The 22083-nt window shown below is 38.4% G+C and overlaps 1 protein-coding gene across 2 annotated transcripts in view; it reads left to right on the forward strand.

Moving 5' to 3' along the window:
- The window catches only part of LOC103033078 (VPS10 domain-containing receptor SorCS1), a 389355-nt gene that overhangs the window by 275978 nt on the left and 91294 nt on the right, over positions 1–22083 (forward strand). For both annotated transcript variants that reach the window (XM_049469578.1, XM_049469579.1), the window contains exons 4-5: positions 2435–2593; positions 20857–20930. In XM_049469578.1, the coding sequence (XP_049325535.1) occupies positions 2435–2593; positions 20857–20930 (233 nt within the window). The remainder of the gene's footprint in view (positions 1–2434; positions 2594–20856; positions 20931–22083) is intronic.

Raw genomic sequence — 22083 nt, forward strand, 5'->3', positions numbered from 1 at the left:
TGTGTGAGGTAAAAAGAGCGCGAGGTGGGAGTGTGTGTGTTGAGCCTGTGTGCTAGTTTTAGCCTGTTAGCTTGCTAGCTCGCTAGCCTGGTCTTATTTCGACGTGGTTGTGACATAGAGTTCCAGCAGCAAAGTGACAGTTGTAAACCTCCTTCCCCCATCTGTCCATCTCTTCAACGCATCCAGCAGAAAGTTATAATATCTTTTTACTAAGGAAAATGACAAAAAAAGTAACGCACAGTGACTTGGATAAGTAACTTTAATTTTTAATATGATTACTGGATTTGAAACAGTAGCACGTTTGATTACTTGTTACTGAAAAAAGTGGTTTAAGATTAAAGTAACTGACATCACTGGTAAGAACATATCACTATACACTTTATTCCCAAACGTGTCATGGAAACGAATTCCATGAAGCTCTCCATGCTCTACTGTTCTTGAGCTAATCTTAAGAACACATGAAGTTTGGAGGTCTGTAGTGATTGACTCTACAGAAAGCCTTTGTTATAATATCACTGACAGTTGGCTGTGGAATATTAAGTGGTGAGGAGGAAGTTTCACGACTGAACTTGTTCAAGTTCAAGCTGTGTCTCGAGTCTTTGGTCACAAGTTCAAGTCGTGTCTCTAGTCTTTGGTCATAAGTTCAAGCCGTGTCTCTAGTCTTTGGTCATAAGTTCAAGCCGTGTCTCTAGTCTTTGTTCATGAGTTTGAGTTGAGTCTCTAGTCTTTGGTCATAAGTTCAAGTCGTGTCTCTAGTCTTTGGTCATAAGTTTAAGTCGAGTCTCTAATCTTTGGTCAGAAGTCCGAGTCGAGTCTCGAGTCTTTGGTCAGAAGTTCGAGTCGAGTCTTGAGGCTTTGTTCATGAGTTTGAGTTGAGTCTCTAGTCTTTGGACAAGAGTCCGAGTCGAGTCACGAGTCTTTCGTCACAATTGCGAGTCAAATGAAATTGTTGCACAGGTGGCATCCTATCACTGTACCACACTGTTCCTTGCCCTTTTCACTCTGAAAGTCCTCGTGAATCTTTAATATTATGCACTGTAGATGAAGAAAAAGGCAACCCCCTTCCAAACTTAATTTGAGGAACTTTCATTTTATTCAAAACTTTACAATAAGAGAAGATAGAAGAGATCTACTACTTCTGCAACCTCGAGTCAACCATCAATCATTAGTCAGATGTTTATTGCCATCTTGGCAATAACCTTGTTTGGGGTTTATTTACATCAACATAAAAACTGAATACTAAATAAATAGCATTGATGTTGCCTTAAGTTACCTGCTCACACACCTTTATAGCGAGAACAAGCTGGTCACTTTCCTCTGCGGAGACATGAAGAAGCACTGCACCGTTAAGTTAGCAATCTGCCAAAGTCAGAGCACTCCTGGCTCTTAAAGGAAATGTAAGGCAAATGACACACAGACTATTATCATTTTGGTTTATAACATTTTACGCCCAAAACCCTAGACCCAAGATGAATTAAGAGAATTAAAATGCGCCTTGTTCAGGTTTCGAACTGCACAAGGTTCAAGGTACTTTTCCCATCGTTATGATAGCAAAGACACACTAACATGCCCTAAAAATCAAGCTGCGCTAATAGATTGCTAAAATAGGCCTTGGAATATCTTGAGCTCATGTCGTCTGCAATCAAATAAAAGTCAAAGTAAATATCAGAAACAGAAACTCTACTAATTTACCATTTACCTTAATTTGGGGTTGTACAAAATGACTGGTCACTTGTCGCTAGTGTTGCTAGTGTGAACGCAAGGTTAAAAGCACTGACACACTTCTTTCAAAATGACCAGAATTACAAGTTCCAGTTTGTTAGCAATTCAATCTGACTGCTATGAAAATGATAAGACTTCCCTGAATGATCTGGAGATTAGAAAAAAAAAGCCGATATCAAATGAACTCCAGCCAGTTAGACTTTAAACCCATTCATTATGACTTGCAAATGAGGCACACTGTGTTTCAGTCAGCCGGTTCCATGACCTGCCTCTTGAACAAATGAATTTAAAACCAGGACGGTTGGGTCTGCTTGAACATTTTGTGCTGTATAATATTTACAACTCTGCCCCTCTGGGTTCTGAGAAGAAACATATCTGCGGAGAAACTTCTTCATTCAAAAAAAAGGAAATATATATTCTGATCATGCAGCTTTTTGTCATTAAATCTTACTAACTGCATTACTTGGACTTTGGTTTGTAGTGAAACATGATCAAGAGTATGACTATAACTTTTGTTAAATAGCCCAGAACCTCTGTTCACTCTAGTATTCCAAAAATACATACATTTTAGCCGATGCTCCCAACAGCATTACCCATGCAAAGAAATTGTAAATGGTACTTTTACACCATTGGCAAACTTGGTAGAACTTTCTACTTTTTCAACCATTTAAAAATCACTTCTAACATCACTGTATTGTGATCTGTGTTCTAGATCATGCTGTTGACCGACCCAGAGGTGGAGAACAGTCTGCTGATCAGCACGGATGAGGGCGCCACCTATCAGAAATACCGCCTCAGCTTCTATGTCCTCAGCCTCCTTTTCCATCCGGAGCAGGAGGACTGGATACTCGCCTACAGCCACGACCAGAAGGTACGCTATGCTACCCGATCCGAACACTACAATATTTAAAATGTTCTTACGACTTTTCTAATGATTGTACCATTTCTGTTGACTTTAAATATTGCCATAATCTTCTTTTTTTTTTTTTGCAGTTATGAAATGACTTTGCACTTGAACATATGCTTAAAATTTTTGAGTGAGGCAAAAAAACGAAAGGAAAGCCAAACTCAGAATCAAAGACAATTCACAAGATAACAGACAGCATAGATGACTCAATATTGAACAACAGGAGTTGGCAATACTTCGCCAAGATAGGTTGAAACAGACAAGATTTAAAAGCTTTTCATTTATTATACCAAACACCAAATGTAAGTTTTGTAATTTCTGGTTGAACAATCTTGGATGTTGGATATTTGGTGTAACCCTCAAACATCATTCATGGAACCTTTGTTTATATTTACTGTACCTTAAAGGTCTCATTCCGCTAAAATACATCCTTTTTCTTGTTCTTTGTGAAATTCTATAGATTTATCTGAGTTCTATATGATGCTGCATATGAAAATGTTCTCCAACCTCCACTGTCCGCAGTAGCTAGTAAAATAAAATCCTCAGAAATACAAGTTGATCAGAGAGATATAAGGTGTCTACATCAACCAGTGACTTCATGGCCTTGCCCACCTTGGCTCAGGAACGCCCACAGGGCTCTGTTTACAGAGGTAGTTAGCGTTAGCTACCTTGTGTAAGTAAGTATAGGTTTAAAATGCATCTCTGGTTGATTCCACGTTTTACCTAGATCTAAAATATATACTAGATCCAAAGCATTCATCCATACTAGAGACTAGACATTTTAAAATGAATGAAAAAAATGATGCAATAAGACCTTTAAAGTTATGTACAAAAACAAATATTACACTGACATAATATCGGTGCTAGTCAACCACATTTTTATCGGATGCCAATCATCACTAAAATTGTCAACGCCTTCACTCAAGGTATTGACTTTAATTATTGCCATAATCTTTTTTTTTTTTTTTGCAGCTATAAAATGACTTTGCACTTGAACATATGCATGCAAGTTTTTGAAGCAGGTGTAGCCAATTAGAACACAATTTCAGCGCTGAGGTTTGCAGGAATTGCAGATGTCTGGCAAATTAAAGCACAATTCTTAACAAATGAGTACTGGACCATGATGAGTGCAGACACTTCCAGGCAGGTGTACTCAACGAGACAATTAAGCATTTAATATCCAACTGTGTTCTGTGTTAAAATGGTGACTAAACTCATTTAACCACAGTTTTGGAGCAAGACGGCAAGAGAAGAATATCTGAAGTAACAGAAAATGAGTCCATTCATAAAGACGACTCAATGGGAAAATGTTTCAATTGGAGCAGCATCTAAAGTCACGTCTTTAAATTCTGAAGACACAGGCTTAAAGAACAGGGATGTAAAAGTTAAACAAGGTTTTAATAAACAGGAGCTTACAGGTTTTTTACTTCTCCTTAAACCTGTTGCTAATTGTTTGCTATATAACCTATCTTGGCGAAGTATTGCCAACCCCTGTTGTTGCATATTAATAACACAAGAGCACTGGAAGCACAGGCTAGACACTCTTGGATGTAAAAGTTAAAAGAGGTTTTAAATAAATAGGAGCTTAGGGCTGGGAATAAGGCTTAAGCAAAAACAGTAAGAAAAACAAGTAGATTTTTGCAAAAAAGAGACATAAACAGGGAGAAAAAACAAGAGTTACATACTAGAAAAACCTCAACAACCAAATACCAAACCAAAGGTACCAAAAAAAAGGAAAGGAAAAACTAAGAATCAAGGATCATAAACGACTTAACAGAATAGAGCACTGAATATTAAATAACAGGGGTTGGCAATACTTTGCCAAGATAGGTTGAAACTGAAAGTTTTCAAAGCTTTTTACATATTGTACTGAACACCAAAAGTACATTTTGCCATTTCTAGATATATAATTTTGATTGTTTTGATATTTACTTTACAACTAAGACATCATTCTTGGAATGTTTGTTCATATTTACTTTCTTGGCGAAGTATTGCCAACCCCTGCTTTTGCATATTGATAGTGGTCATACTAACATACAGCCTTGTTTAAACCCTGTCTAAATGGTAACACAAGAGCAATGGAAATACAGGCTAGACACCCTTGAATGTAAAAGTTAAAAGAAGTTTTAATAAACAGGAGCTGTTTATTAAGTGGGAACAAAGCTAAGATTTAGTATAAATGCTAAAACCAGAGGGAGTGAAGTAGACTTTAACAAAATAATGTCATAAACAGGAAGAACTATCAAGTCAATACCAAAAAAAATCCTCAAAAAAGGGAAACAAAACACAGAATCAAGGATCATACATGATTAAACTGACACTCAATGTGCAATAACAGGGATTGGCAATGTTTCGCCAAGATAGATAGGTTGAAACAGACAAGCTTTGCACTTTTTTATGTCAAACACCAAAAGTAGGTTTTGTCATTTTTGTTGAATAATTTTGTTTGCTGGAAATTTCCTGCTCCCTTAAAACATTATTCATAGATGTTTTTTGTTTATATTTAAATAATTTTAAATAAAGTAAACAAAACTGTAGTTAAAAAAGACTTTCTTTTAAAGTCAAATGAGTGCTGGGGTAAATCTACACAGATGTCTCTTCTGAAAACAGTTTATTTGGGTGGGTAAAGCGCTTCCTTTTATTTGTAGTAGGCTTAGATTCCTGAATTCCTTCAGCACTAGGCTGGAGCATGAGCATTAGCGGCTAACCGCTCCAACAGTGCTAGCTGGGGTTAGGAGCAGGCTACAGGCTGATAATACTCCCCTCTGAACAGGAAAATAGCGAGCGCGGTTAGCGTGTAATGCTAATGCTGCTCCAGCAGTGCTAGCCGGGGTTAGGAGCAGACTACAGGCTGATAAAACTCACCTCTGAACAGGGAAATAGCGAGCGCGCTTAGCGGGTAATGCTAATGCTGCTCCAGCAGTGCTAGCCTGGGTTAGGAGCAGACTACAGGCTGATAATACTCACCTCTGAACAGGGAAACAGCGAGCACGCTTAGCGGGTAATGCTAATGCTGCTCCAGCAGTGCTAGCCTGGGTTAGGAGCATGCTACAGGCTGATAATACTCACCTCTGAACGGAGAAATAGTGAACATGGTTAGCGGCTAATGCTAATACTGCTCCAGCAGTATAATGCTGTACTTCAGTGGAGTGGTTTTACTGCTTCTTAAAACCTGACTGGTAAAATTTATACATAAAGTGCACTGGATTAAAAGGTGCACAGATGATTTTTGGTAAAATCAAAGGATTTTAAGGGCGACTTATAGTTAAAATATATAGTTTTGCTGTAGTATAAAGTCTTCTAAATATGGCGAACAGTCAAAAGAGTTTAAAAATCTGATAATAAAATAGTTATATTCTGGAAATGACCCCGGCGCAGGGTCATGGCAGAACAATTTAAAACGACGTTTCCTTTTTTTCCTCAAAGGGAAACAATAGGAAAGCGTCTAATATGTAATAGAAAGTCTCTTGCAGTTATTATTAATACGATGATCTCCTTGCAGCCAAGCTCTTTCCAAGCTCTGGTTTAAAGCTAATAAATTATGAAATGTTTTTTCCCGAATTCAGAAGACATTCTCTACGCATCAACTGAAATATGAAATATGAAATATGCAGCGCAAAAGGAGGGAAGAAGCAAATCACAAACACGGCGGAGATAAAACTGAAAAGGAAGTATGCGTTAGGTCACTGGCTGATTAGTTTGTGTCAGTCAGCTAATGAGGTGCTTTTCTTCATTTGCTGTGCAGTCACCGAGGCTCTGGAGAGATGTATAAATATGAATTTGCAGCATTATCTGGCAGAAGAAAGCCAGGAGAATAGGAGAATGCAGCGACATCCACTCCACCGTGTAGCGCCGCGCCGTTTCGGTCATGGGATGTGATCACAGTTTCACTCCGTTTGAAATTAACATTGACTTCACCCTTGAGGGGAGACCAATGCAATGCAATTAAGATTAAATAACCAGTAACAAATAGCATTATCATGCAATTGATAGATAATTGCTGACTGTTTGCACGCCGCGCATGGCCGCGCATGGTTGAAACGGCAAAAACCAACACAAACAAAAACACAATCACCAACCTAATTAAATTCCTGTCTAAATCTATACCACAAACAAATTAGTAGTTTATTAGTGTTGACAGATTCTGGCTCAAAACGGACAGTTTTGAAAGTTATTAGTGCATTTTCTCCTTTGTTTTTATTCTCTGAAAATTCTGCAATGGATTGAACTTTCTTTACGTTTACTGGCATTTTTGTTTTTCCACTAGGCAAATTAGATACAATTAATATACAGGGGTTGGACAACGCAAAACTGAAACACCTGTCATTTTAGTGTGGGAGGTTTCATGGCTAAATTGGAGCAGCCTGGTGGCCAATCTTCATTAACTGCACATTGCACCAGTAAGAGCAGAGTGTGAAGGTTCAATTAGCAGGGTAAGAGCATAGTTTTACTCAAAATATTGCAATGCACACAACATTATGGGTGACATACCAGAGTTCAAAAGAGGACAGATTGTTGGTGCACGTCTTGCTGGAGCATCTGTGACCGAGACAGAAAGTCTTTGTGATGCATCAAGAGCCACGGTATCCAGGGTTATGTCAGTCTCTATACCACCAAGAAGGACGAACCACATCCAACAGGATTAACTGTGGACACTGTAAGAGGAAGCTGTCTGAAAGGGATGTTAGGGTGCTATAACCCGGATTGTATCCAAAAATCATAAAACCACGGCTGCCCAAATCACGGCAGAATTCAATGTGCTCCTCAACTCTCCTGTTTCCACCAGAACTGTCCGTCAGGATAATAAATTATTGTGGTCTAAAACCAGGTGCTTCAGTTTCATTGTCCAAACCCTGCATGCATATGGCAGTTTTTTTTTTTGCCTAGTTCAGCTGAGTGACTAGCTTTTTAAACACTTTTACAACCAGAGAGCAGTTAAGATAGATCTCAGCCAGTAATGTAACATGTAACAAACCTATTTATTTACTTTTGATCAGCTACCGGCATAAGAGTGTAAAAGGTCAATCTTTAAATAACGTCAGGGGAGACGCTGTCAGTTTTTCCTCATATTTCCTAAGGCTGTTCTTTACTGCTAGAAATAGCAGCATGCATCTACTTCTGGCTGCTGTCAGCTAAAGAAGTTTGGAAGAATAGCTTTTTGTGTGCTTTTTTTTTTTTTTTTAGACACGGCTGAGTCTGTGCTGGAAGAAGTTGGCTTAACTTTTTTTTTTCTCTTTCGAGTTAGAGCAGAATCCAGAGTGGATTTTCTTTATCAGTTAAATACAGTGTTTGCCTCTCTTATGCTAAATAGACAACCAGTGTCTAGAACCCTAGAAATCTGTTGTTTTTTTTTACTTTTTGTTCACTTTATTCCCATGCAATCAGAGCCGATCGACTTTTTTGGGACCCTAAGTAAAATTCTGTTACCCTCCTGGCTGAACTTTTTTTGGCAGCGGCACCTAACTCTCTATTACTATTCTCCCTGCTTTGTTGACTTAAGAATAAAACAGACATAGAGTACCAGCTACAATTTGGACACATTTTTTTTTTATTATAAAAAGAAATCTGCATTGTAGATTAATACTAAAGTCATTAATCTACTAGGAAGAGAAACATACAAAATAGTTTATTTAACCAAAGTAGGCACCTCTTGCTTAGATGGAGACAGCTTACAAATCTTGGCTGGATTTTTTTTTCTTCCTCCTTGATTTTACCTAATTGAAAACCTCTGGAATATAATCAAAAGTAAGATGGATGATCACAAGCCATCAAACCAAGCTGAAATGCTTTAAATATTTTTTTTTTGCACCACAAGTAAAGGCATAGAGTTATCCAAAAGCAGTGTGTAAGACTGGTGGAGGAGAACATGATGCCAAGATGCATGAAAACTGTGATTAAAAACCAGGGTTATTCCACCAAATATTGATTTCTGAACTCTTAAAAGTTTATGAATATGAACTTGTTTTCTTTGCATTATTTGAGTTCTGAAAGCTCTGCATCTTTTTTTTGTTTTGTTTTGTTATTTCAGCCATTTCTTATTTTCTGCAAATAAATGCTTTGAAATTACAATATTTTTATTTGGAATTTAGAAGAAATGTCTCTCATTTTTTCTAAAGAGCTGTATAACTAATGGCCTAACAATATCTTTTATAAAGACTTGAACTAGCAGAACAGTGAGATATTAACCGAAAAGGGAGGTTTTCTTTCTAAATTAAAGGAAAGTTGAACAGAGAAAGATGTGGATCAGAACAAGGGGTGTACCATACTGTATCATACTTAATAATATCGCCAACATTTTTGAATATTGTGAATAATATTATACCCTGGAATATTGTGTCATATTACCCGCTCCTAATTATCACATCAGGGTACTACTTTTTTCTGTTTTTACCGAATTGAAAACCTCTGGAATATAATCAAGAAGAAGACGGATGATCCCAAGCCATGAAACCAAGCTGAACTGCTTGAATTTTTGCCCCAGGAGTGTAAAGCATAACGTTATCTAAAAGCAGTGTGTAAAACTGGTGGAGGAGAACCTGATGCCAAGATGCATGTTTAAAACTGTGATTAAAAACCAGGGTTATTCCAACAAATATATATTTTTTATACTTTATGAACATTTCGGTGGAATGGCCCAAAAACATATATCATCATCCAAAAGAATCTCTAAAAAGTCTCTTTTTAGCATAATGCTAAAAAAAATGTTAGGCTAACTGTTTCCTACTACCTTCTATCCTCCTTCTATCTTGTAGAAGTTCTGCTATAATGTTTGAGATGCTGAGCTGTTTCTGAGCTGTTTTGAAAGACACTCACCCCAGGCAGAAGTCACCTTGGCGTAGGACGTTATCTTCCAGAACGTCGGCCCTCGTTGACTTCTGCCGGGTTTATTTTTGAGCCGGTTCCCCTGCACACCAACCTACCCCCAACCTTAAGGTCTGGTCAAGAGTGCTGTGGCCCAGCCCTCATTTCTTCCTCTATTTCTTTCTTTCTTTTCTATCGCTTTGCTCACAAGTGTGCATGGAAAACATGACCCAGCCTTATCCACCCACAGGCAGCATGCTGCAGTGGAAGCAGGCGGGTGTCTGTGCGATTGTGATATTTCAGCACCCGACTGATACACTGGCTCGCCAACACAGGCTGCTATGAAACCCCCTACTGGGTTAGATCTGCCTCACTAAGCCTGGTGAGACCGCACTTGCTTGTTATGAGGCAGTTTTTTTGTTCCACTCAGAAACACCTCCAGAACTATATATATATATATATAAATATATATATGTATGTATTGTACTGCGAGTGCTACTTTAAAACTAAAGTTTTCTAACATCCGTATGGGATGGGGTTTCTCTCCGCTGAAACCCTGCTGGGGAGAGATAAACACAGCTGTTGTCTTATTTGCTGATGGATAATATGATATTTGAATTCAGTCGGAAGCAGGTTGACATATCGGGGGAAATCTGTTTAAACAGATTTCAGCAACTGTAAATAACGCTGTTTTCTTACATTTTTTTTTTTATTTGATGAGATTTTAAGGCATACATCAAAGTAAATAAACAAATGTGTACAAAAGGTTAAACACATAAAGCTCTGGAAAAAAAATGAGACCCCTTTTTTTTTTTTGAATGTGGAACAAACCTCTGAAATATAATCAAGAGGAAGGAACTGCTTGAATTTCTGCACCAGGAGCGGCCTAAAATAAAGTTATCTAAAAGCAGTGTGTAAGACTGGTGGAGGAGAACAGGATGCCAAGATGCATGTTTAAAACTGTGATTAAAAACCAGGGTTATTCCACCAAATATTGATTTCTGAACTCCTAAAACTCTATGAATATGAAAACATGTTTTCTTTGCATTATTTGAGGTGTGAAAGCTCCTGCATCTTTTTTTGTTATTTCAGCCATTTCTGCAGAATTAGAAAGGTTGCCTATTATCCGTCTTGCTTTCTACTTAAAATACCCTATAATGACCGTTAAAATATGCTTAATATACCTAAAATATACCTAAGCTTTTATTTTAATAATAACAAGTCCTAACATAATTTTGGGGGCTAATATTGTGTGTATTAGTGCATTGATTTTTGAATTGCTGGGCTTATCTATGTGGACAGCGTCTTTGCCTGTGCTGCCTTCGTCCGGTGTGGGCATCTGTACACTGATTATTTCAGAAAAACATGGCGACACCTTTGCTCACTTAGATGTAGGCTTCCTTAGTAGTGTACTTAATATTGTCACTTAATGCGCCATATAATCCAGTGCACCTTATAAATGTATAAATGTAGACCCATTCATTGATATTGCGCCTTATATAGTCTGAAAAATACGCTACTTGATTTTTCTCCCTTTGGAAAGTATTGCAGTCTCTTCAGATGTTTGAGATTGAGGTTCCTGTCCATTTTACCCTGAACTAACATCTAACGTCGTGCTTCATGTCCAGACAGAACCTGATCTGGATGAAACCGGAGGGTATATGTGTCCAAATCTATTTGTAACTGCTTCTGCAGACATGATGAAACACTGGGATTTTAAACACTTTGTCTGACCAGCAAAATCACCAGCCTCAATCCATATTCTGTATGTGGAACAGATAAAGCAGCGGATAAAGTACTAGAAAAGATACATACAAATGATGTACGTACAATTTTTTGTAGTTAAAAAAAATAGTGGGCTATAAATGGGCTTGAACACCTGTCCACAGGCTCACGCAGTACTTACTTGGCAATAAAATCAGCTTTTTGGTATTTTTTGGAGTTATCGTGGATTTATCAAGTTTATCAAGTAAGCTGACTGAATGATCCAAGTAGTTTCAATATATAAATATAGCCGCAAGCGGCAATCATCGGGTTCAAGCACCAACTTGCACAATGGTGCCTACTGGAGCATTGAATGGTGATGTGTAAGAAGGTCTAATATGATTGGAGATGCCCTGTCACATTTAGAAATTATCAAGTTTTTCACCTGTTATTAATGTTGAGCAGAGGCCTTTCAACCTGATCAGTGCTTAAATTCACATGTAAATCTAGTGAACTTTGTAGGATATTCATTAAGTGAGTTAGAACTAGTCAAAAAGTGTCTACATGTTATTGGTATTGATCAGGTGGCTTCAACCAGAATGTTCACAAAGATTGACCTTTGAACCTTTGCAGAACAAGCTGAAATGTTTGACCAAACAAGTTTAACTTAACACAAAGGAGTGAATGTTCTGATATGACATGTAATTACGAAGTTATTATAAATCTAGTTCTGAATTAAATGGCGCTTCATCAAGCACCAACTAGCACAATGGTGCCTACTAGAGCATAGGATGGTGATGTGTAAGAAGGTCTAACACAATTGGAGACATTCTGTCACATTTAGAAATGATCAAAAGTCTTTCACCTGTTATTAATGTTGAGAAGAGGCACAAAGGAGTGAATGTTCTGATATGACATGTAATGTCAAGTTATTCTTAATCTAGTTCTGTATTAAATGGCGCTTCATCAGAGTGATATTGTACAGAGGTCTTTAACATTGTGAGATTACAGCAAATACTGCAGAGTTACAGCAATTTAGGTTAGAAATTCCAAGGACGCACAGATTGCTTGATGCCTGGAGAGTATTGTATGTGAAATTTTCACAAATGTGTTTAATGAACATTTACCTAGAGACTCTACAGTGTGCAGCAAGACTGAAATGGAGGTGATAGGCCAAATATCCAGAGAGTAGTTTCAATATAGCTATTTTCAAACAATTAGCAATTATGAATGAACAAAGCACTTTTTAAACATTGTATTGAGAAATTTGTCAGAGCCACTGTACTAAATATGGCAAAAACAATTAGATGTCAAAATAGTACAGCATGATTGACATATACTCGTTTTTTTGGAACAGCGCCCCCCAGTGGGTGGATTGTTTCAGCACTTTGCAGGTCACTACAGTGTCTCCACCTGAACATAACTGCCAAATATCATCCAGATTGGGCAACATTCAGCCTGCCAAAATGTCTGCTGAATGCTGATTGGCTGATGGTGTTCAGCCATGTTGATTGATTAAGTTGCCCTTTGAACATCCTTTAGAGGCTGTATGATAGATTCTGCATGCAAAGTTTCAACTTGCTAGGTTGCACGGTTGCTGAGAAACAGTGCTCCAAATTTACCTCTTGAAGTGAATGGGGCATATATCCGGAAGGACTAATTTGCATATGGCGGCCATATTGTTTACATATTTCAACTTTTTCTTAATGAATATTGAAGCGCATGCTCTCATGAGTGTTTTGATACCAAACATGCCAGGATTGGTCAAAATTCCTAGGACAAGTTAGCAAAAGTAGGTTTTGCATATTATGCAAATTAGCAAAAAATCTATATAGACGGAAGTGCATGGTCCAAACTGGAAAGTTGTTGGTATTGACCCAAGGAATCCATCAAAAAAAGAATTTTGAATGTAGGTCTTATGGTTTTTGAGTTATTGAGAAAATTGTGAAAAATGAATTTCCTTGTTTATAGCGCCACCACGTGACCAATCGGTGCCATTTTTGTTGTCCACCGAGATGCACTGATCCTACATCTACCTACTAAGTTTCATTTCTCTATGACTTACGGTTTAGGCTGCACAACTGTTTTTTCAGGAGAAAAAGAATAATAATAATAATAATAATAATAATAATAAATATAGCCGCAAGCGGCGATTTACGGGGTTCGAGCGTTACAGGCAAAGAGACCCCTGGAGGCCAGTTAGGCTTAAAACATGTTGCCGGTTGACCGGCATCGCCAAACTGGATGAGGATGACCAGCATGACCGTGAAGACCAAGCTAGATTACCAGCATGACTAATCTGGATGACAAACTTGTTGACCATATTGACCAAGCTGGAGGACCATAATGACCAAACTGGATGACCAGCATGGCAAAGGTGGTTGGCCAGTATGACCAAGCTGGAAGACCACCATTACTATGAGGACAAAGCTGAATGACCAGCAGGACCATAATGACCAATGTGAATGGCCAGCATGACCAAGCTGGATGGCCAGCATAACCAAGCTGGGTGACCAGCGTGACCATAAAGACCATAATGGCAATGCTAGATGAGTGGTGTGAGTAAACTAGTTGAAAAGCATTGATAAATTGAGCTGTAGTGTTCATCAGGTTTTATGTGGTGTCTTACTGCACTCTAGTGGGCATTTGGTGAAACAAATTCAGTTCTTAAATTGAAAAAACACAAGGCATAAAAAGGGCATATAAATAACCCGTATATAGTATATAAGTTTTGACCTGATTAACATTCCGCCTGTTAAAAGCTTGCTGGAATGTGATTGGCTAATAGTGACCACAAAAGTGTCCATATCAAATTTTCATTTGGTGTACCATTAGTGCATGGGCCATAGATGATAATTGGCTAGGATGACCTTGATAGCTTGTATGGTTCTAGAGAAACAGCTATCGAGCATTGGCCCCGCCCCCTGGGGGTGTATGTCTACTTAAACTGACAGGGTATCTGAGAATCATGTAATGATCAAAGGACTGAAGTGGTATTAGTGTCAGGTTAAGCATTCAAAAGTTATGTGTTAAAGACATTTTACTGCACCATGGTAGAACTCATTTGCATATGGCGGCCATATTGTTTATAAATGTAAAGATTTTTTTAATAATTATTGAGGAGTAAGCTCTGTTGAACTGTTTGACACCAAACATGTCATGATTGGTCAAGGATCCAAGGACAAGATCTCAAAAGTAGGTTTTGCATATTATGCAAATTTAAAAAAAAATTAAGTGTGTGGAGCATAAACAAGAATGACCCAGGCGGCTGACTAGCATGACCAAGAAGGATAAAGATCTTCAATTAAGCAAGACAAGCAAGATTGAATAAGTTCAGCAGAGCTTTAATTTAGAATAATTCAACTGTAACTGTTTCACCAAATGACCACCAGAGCGCAGCAAGAGACCACATATAACCTGCTGGAAATCTATCACTCTATCAGAAAGACAGAATATTCCCTATCAGTGTGTTTCTATTTATTAAAAAGAGAAGAAAAGTCCGATTGGGCTCCAAATTGGTACTCATGATCAAGTGGTCTGTATATACATGTGTGTAAATTTGTGTGTCGATAGGGTCAAAGGTTCCTGACTTCTGACCATTTAGGTTTGAAAAAAGTGATAATACAGGCTTATGGCCTACAAAATGGCTGTTGCTCTTTGGCCATATTAGAGGCAAAAAATATCTGATTTGGCTCAAAATTTGCAATCAAGGTCAGATTATCAGTCTATATATGTGTATAAATTTGTGTGTTGATAGGGTGAAAGGTTCCTGTCTTCTGTCCATTTAGGTTGGAAAAAAACGATAATACAGGCTTGAGGCCTACAATATCGCTGTAGTTTTCCAGCCGTTGTAGAGACAAAACATGTCCGATTTGGCTGAAAATTTGCAATCAAGATCACAATGTCAGTCTATATATGTTTATAAATTTGTGTGTTGATAGGGTGAAAGGTTCCTGTCTTCTGTCCATTTAGGTTGGAAAATAGCGATAAATAGAATAAATTGAAAATAGTTATTTTTTCACTGTAGAGCCTACTGACGACTTATTTGGCTCATACTTGGCACATGTGCTTCAAATGTCATTGTTAATTAGTAGCTTCAACAGTTTTGGCATGTTTTAAACTTTGACAGAGTTTTGGCCAAATAACTCTGAAAAGGCTTTCACGTACATGTTTGATCAAGGTTTATGGGCCTCAAGTAGTTAAAATGTCAAGATTTTTTTGATAATTATTTACCTACAGGGTCTCAAGATTGCATCAAGACCAAATTTGTTTTGATTGATTAAGGACTTAAAGACAAGTTCGAAAAGAGCAATTTTTACTCTTTTGGCCACTGATGAAAATCTTTGCATTTTTGGTAAACACATGTAATTACAAAGTTGTAAAGGCTACAGCAAAGTATACAACTAAAAAAGAATAACAAGCCTAGGCCACTTGTACCTTTAGATATAACTGATTTTCTGCTATAGCGCCCCCTTGAGGCCAATCAACGCCATATTTTAATGGATGATAGAAGGCCCTGAGATACATGTAGGGTATAAGTATCGTCCTGATTGGTTATGGTTTAGCCTGTCAAAAGCTTGCTGGAATCTGATTGGCTAATAACGATCGCATAACTTTGCATATCAAATTTTCCTTCTGTATAACATTAGGACATAGGCCATAGATGATACATGCCAAAGGAGAGCTTCATAGCTTGTACGGTTCCTGAGAAACAGATTTTTAGCTTTGGCTCCGCCCCCTGGGGGCGTATGTCTACACAGATTGACATGCTACCTCAGAATCATGTTTGCATCATACTTGTGAAGTGGCATTAGTGTAGGTTTAAGCATTCAAAAGTTACAGCTGTTAGAGTAAATTTGGGTGTGCCACGGTAAGATTAATTTGCATATGGCGGCCATATTTTTTGCAAATTTCAAGATTTTTTTAATAATTATTGAGGTTGGGACTCTGCTGAGTTGTTTGACACCAAACATGTCAGCATTGGTCAATAAGTTTAGGACAAGTTCTCAAAAGTAGGTTTAGCATATTATGCTAAATAGCAAAAAATCTAAGTGGGCGGAGCTTAGTGGTTCTATTTACCTTTTTGATTTGCCATTAACCAAGGAATCATATAATGCAAGAATTTTTGCTCTAGCTATCAGGGCGTAGGAGTTACGGGGCCAAACGCGTTGACCTTCGCCATAGCGCCCCCTTGAGGCCGATCGGGCTCATCTTTTGAATCTGAGTAGCGGTGAGAAGTACTACCATATGACCAAGTCTCAGCCCTGTGGGCCTTACGGTTTCTTCTGCCCAATCACTTCTATGGCAGAAAAAGAATAAGAACTATAATAATAAATATAGCCGCAAGCGGCGATTTACGGGGTTCGAGCGTTACAGGCAAAGAGACCCCTGGAGGCCAGTTAGGCATAAAACATGTTGCTGGTTGACTGGCATCACCAAACTGGATGACCAGCATGGCAAAGGTGTTTGGCCAGTATGACCAAGCTGGATGACCAGCATTGCTATGATGACAAAGCTGAATGACCAGCAGGACCATAATGACCAATGTGAATGACCAGAATGACCTAGCTGGATGGGCAGCATAACCAAGCTAGATGACCAGCGTGACCATAAAGACCATAATGACAATGCTAGATGAGTGGTGTGAGTAAACTAGTTGAAATGCATTGATAAATTGAGCTGTAGTGTTCAGCAGGTTTTATGTGGTCTCTTGCTGCACTCTAGTGGGCATTCGGAGAGCCTAGCAGTGAGGCATGACAAGGGCACATATTAATAACCAATAATATCAATAATAGTACATAAGTTTTGACCTGATTGACATTCAGCCTGTCAAAAGCTTGCTGGAATGTGATTGGCTAATAGTGACCACAAAAGTGTCCATATCAAATTTTCATTTGGTGTACCATTAGTGCATGGGCCATAGATGATAATTGGCTAGGATGACCTTGATAGCTTGTATGGTTCTAGAGAAACAGCTATCGAGCATTGGCCCCGCCCCCTGGGGGGGTGTATGTCTACTTAAACTGACAGGGTATCTGAGAATCATGTAATGATCAAAGGACTGATGTGGTATTAGTGTCAGGTTAAGCATTCAAAAGTTATAAGTGTTAAAGACATTTTACTGCACCATGGTAGAACTCATTTGCATATGGCGGCCATATTGTTTATAAATGTAAAGATTTTTTTAATAATTATTGAGGAGTAAGCTCTGCTGAACTGTTTGACACCAAACATGTCATGATTGGTCAAGGATCCAAGGACAAGATCTCAAAAGTAGGTTTTGCATATTATGCAAATTAAAAAAAAAATTAAGTGGGTGGAGCATAAACAAGAATGACCCAGGCGGCTGAGCAGCATGACCAAGAAGGATAAATATGTTCAATTAAGCAAGACAAGCAAGATTGAATAAGTTCAGCAGAGCTTTAATTTAGAATAATTCACCTGTAGCTGTTTCACCAAATGACCACCAGAGCGCAGCAAGAGACCACATATAACCTGCTGGAAATCTATCACTCTATCAGAAAGACAGAACATTCCCTATCAGTGTGTTTCTATTTATTAAAAAGAGAAGAAAAGTCCGATTGGGCTCCAAATTGGTACTCATGATCAAGTGGTCTGTATATACATGAATGTAAATTTGTGTGTTGATAGGGTCACAGGTTCCTGACTTCTGTCCATTTAGATTTGAAAAAAGCGATAATACAGGCTTGAGGCCTACAAAATCGCTGTAGTTTTCCAGCCGTTGTAGAGGCAAATCATGTCCGATTTGGCTGAAAATTTGCAATCCAGATCAAATGATCAGTCTATATATGTGTATAAATTTGTGTGTCGATAGGGTGAAAGGTTCCTGTCTTCTGTCCATTTAGGTTGGAAAATAGCGATAAATAGAATAAATTGAAAATAGTTATTTTTTCACTGTAGAGCCTACTGAAGACTTATTTGGCTCATACTTGGCACATGTGCTTCAAATGTCATTGTTAATTAGTAGCTTCAACAGTTTTGGCATGTTTTAAACTTTGACAGAGTTTTGGCCAAATAACTCTGAAAAGGCTTTCACGTACATGTTTGATCAAGGTTTATGGGCCTCAAATAGTTAAAATGTCAAGATTTTTTTGATAATTATTTACCTTCAGGGTCTCAAGATTGCATCAAGACCAAATTTGTTTTGATTGATTAAGGACTTAAAGACAAGTTCGAAAAGAGCAATTTTTACTCTTTTGGGCACTGATGAAAATCTTTGCATTTTTGGTAAACACATGTAATTACAAAGTTGTAAAAGCTACAGCAATGTATACAACTAAAAAAGAATAACAAGCCTAGGCCACTTGTACCTTTAGATATAACTGATTTTCTGCTATAGCGCTCCCTTGAGGCCAATCAACGCCATATTTTAATGGATGATAGAAGGCCCTCATATACATGTAGGGTATAAGTATCATGCTGATTGGTCATTGTTTAGCTTGTCAAAAGCTTGCTGGAATCTGATTGGCTAATAGCGATTACAAAAATTTGCATATCAAATTTTCCTTCGGTAAAACATTAGGACATAGGCCATAGATGATACATGCCAAAGGAGAGCTTCATAGCTTGTATGGTTCCTGAGAAACAGATTTTTAGCTTTGGCTCCGCCCCCTGGGGGCGTTTGTCTACACAGATTGACAGGCTACCTCAGAATCATGTTGGCATCATAGGTCTAAAGTGGCATTAGTGTAGGTTTAAACATTCAAAAGTTACAGCTGTTACAGTAAATTTGGGTGTACCACGGTAAGATTAATTTGCATATGGCGGCCATATTGTTTAAAAATTTCACAATTTTTTTGATAATTATTGATGTTGGGACTCTGCTGAGTTGTTTGACACCAAATGTGACAGGATTGGTCAATTACCCTAGGACAAGTTCTCAAAAGTAGGTTTTGCATATTATGCTAAATAGCAAAAAATCTAAGTGGGCGGACCTTTTTGATTTGGCATTAACCAAGGAATCATATAATGCAAGAATTTTTGATCTAGCTATCAGGGCGTGGGAGTTACGAGGCCAAACGCTTTGACCTTCGCCATAGCGCCCCCTTGAGGCCGATCGGGCTCATCTTTTGAATCTGAGTAGCGGTGAGAAGTACTACCATATGACCAAGTCTCAGCCCTGTGGGCCTTACGGTTTCTTCTGCCCGATCACTTCTATGGCAGAAAAAGAATAAGAACTATAATAATCGGAACAATTACAATAGGGTTTCTAGCACTACGTGCTCAAACCCCTAATAATCAGAACAATTACAATAGGGTTTCTAGCACTACGTGCTCAAACCCCTAATAATAAGAAAAATCTTAGCAAAAACAATAGGGTTCTACGCACCTTCGGTGCTTGAACCCTAAATATGTTTATGATTAGGGTGTGAGTTATGTTTGAGTGATACAACCTTGAAGAGTAAAACATAATGACACTTGGGTCGTTGCCACAATACTGCTAGACATGCCCCTAAAATGCTTTTACAGACAATGTATGCAATGTTGACTTCGAAAGGGGATGTTTCATTTGATGAACTGTTTGAGTTTTTTTTTTTTTTTTTGTCATACTTACATTTTTAAAATAATGAGTTTCTTTGATTTTTGGAATATAATCAAGAGGAAGATGGATGGTCACAAGCCATCAAACCAAACTGAACTGCTTGAATTGTTGCACCAGAAGTGTAAAGCATAAAGCTATCCAAAAGCAGTGTGTAGGACTGGTGGAGGCCAAGATGCTACCAAGATGCATGCTTAAAACTTTAAAACTGCGATTAAAAAACAGGGTTATTCCACCAAATAATTGGTGAATTGATTTCTGAACTCTTAAAACTTTATGAATATGAACATGTTTGTTTTCTTTGCATTATTTGAAGTCTGAAAGCTCTGCATCTTTTTTTGTTATTTCAGCCATTTCTCATTTTCTGCAAATAAATGCTCTAAATTGCAATATTTTTGCTTGGAATTTTATAGAATATAGAATAAACATATACTTATAAATAGCTAAATTAGTGAAAACGATTCAGAAACTGGAGTGGTCTCTTGTATTTTTCCAGAACTGTATGTCTCTGTAGGGTGCAGAGGGTTCAAAAGGCTAAGCCGCTATGGCAGAATTATCGGGAGATCATTTGCCTGTTCGAATCCTGGTCATGCAGCTTGCTGTCAGCTGCTAGAGCCCTGAGAGAGCACGATTGGCCTTGCTCTCTCTGGGTGGGTAGATGGCACTGTTTGCCCTCATCACAGCAAATGGTGATGTCGATCAGCACAAAGCATCTGTGAGCTGATGTATCTGAACTGAGTCGCTGCGCTTTCCTCCAAACGCACTAAATACTTGAAAAGAGGTGGTGGCTGACTTCAGCTGTGTCGGAGGAGGCATGTGCTACTCTTCACCCTCCTTGTGATGTGCCTAGCTAAAATGGGAGAAAATTAGAACAAAATAAGTAGGTCCATGTAATGATGCGTTCGAGTCTTAGAGCCTTATTATTTAATTTTTAGTCCAGTCAGTTTTTAAAAGCAGAATTTGATTTTGTACATTTTTCTGTCCAACCAGTTCTTCTTTTGAAGACCAAGCTTGTAGGCAAATGGCAAATAGAGACGTGTTTTTTTTTTTTTTTCCAAGACCCTTCTAGGTGTTCCACTCACTATGTAATGACACATGGTCCTCCAGTAACTGCATTTCATTTAAACTAACAGCTTAATTCTCTCTCTCGTTCTCTCCACAGCTCTACAGCTCGGTGGAGTTCGGGCGCCGGTGGCAGCTGGTTCATGAAAGGGTTGCTCCCAATCGATTCTATTGGTAGGTGCACACAACAGGAATTCCTCACGCTGAATACCCGCCATCGATCACCTTTCGCCGCCCCGCGTTCTGTAGCGCTCTGTAGAGATATAAATAGAAGATAAGGACATGGATTTTCATTCAGCCTTGATGTGAAAATCTCCACAGAGCTTAACGTCGACTGGGGAAGGTATCTCGGGCTGATCTTCTGTAGGGAACGTACTGGTGATCATTACAGCCGCAATCAAAGCTCGTTCGCCGCTGTGGGATCACGGCTGTGCGGGTCTTTGTAAGCCAGGGTAAACCTGTTTACCTTGTTTGAGGTCCTTGATAGCTTTCTTTGCAAGAACGTGCATCAAGAAATGTTCAGACCAACACAAAGTAGCCCAATGAAAATGAAGCATGGTTTTCTCAATGTTAATCAAATTAAAATCTACAAAAAAATGAATGACGTGTTGAAGTATTCTTTAAGCCCCCTTTACTCGAAAACCCTTAAATAAAATCCAACGCAATCCATTGCCTTCAGAAGTCACTTAATTATTTAATAGAGTCCAGCTGTGTGTAATATATCTTCAGTATAAATACAGCTGTTCTGTGAAGGCCTCTTTTGTTTATTAGAAACTAAAAGAGGATCATGAAGACCATGCAACTCACCAAACAAGTCAGAGAAAAAGTTTAAAGCATTCCTAGAAGCACTGCTCAGTCCATCATCCAAAAAAAACAACAAACTAAAGTATTCTACTACTGCAAACCTACCAAGACATGGTCATGGTCCACCCAAACTGACAGATCAAGCAAGCAAGGAGAGCACTGGTCTGAGAAGCAGCCAAGAGGCCCATGGTCACTCTGGAAGAGCTGCAGAAATCCACAGCTCTGTCCACAGAACAACTAGGACAATTCGTTCACTCCACAAATGGATATGGTCTTTATGAAAGACAGGCAAGAAGAAAACGATTGTTAAAAGAAGGACAAAGGCTGGAAAAGACTTGAGACTGGAAAAGAGATTGACCTTCCAGCAAGACAATGGTAGGAATGGTTTAGATCAAAGAATATTCATGTATTAGATAGGCCCAGTCAATGTCCTGACCTGAATACCACTGAGCTTCTATGGTAATACATTACAAAATGCTGTTCACTGACAATCTCCATCCAACCTGGCTGATCTTCAGCTATT

The sequence above is a fragment of the Astyanax mexicanus genome, chromosome 21 (genome assembly GCF_023375975.1).
Source record: "Astyanax mexicanus isolate ESR-SI-001 chromosome 21, AstMex3_surface, whole genome shotgun sequence".
Taxonomy (NCBI): Eukaryota; Metazoa; Chordata; class Actinopteri; order Characiformes; family Acestrorhamphidae; genus Astyanax; species Astyanax mexicanus.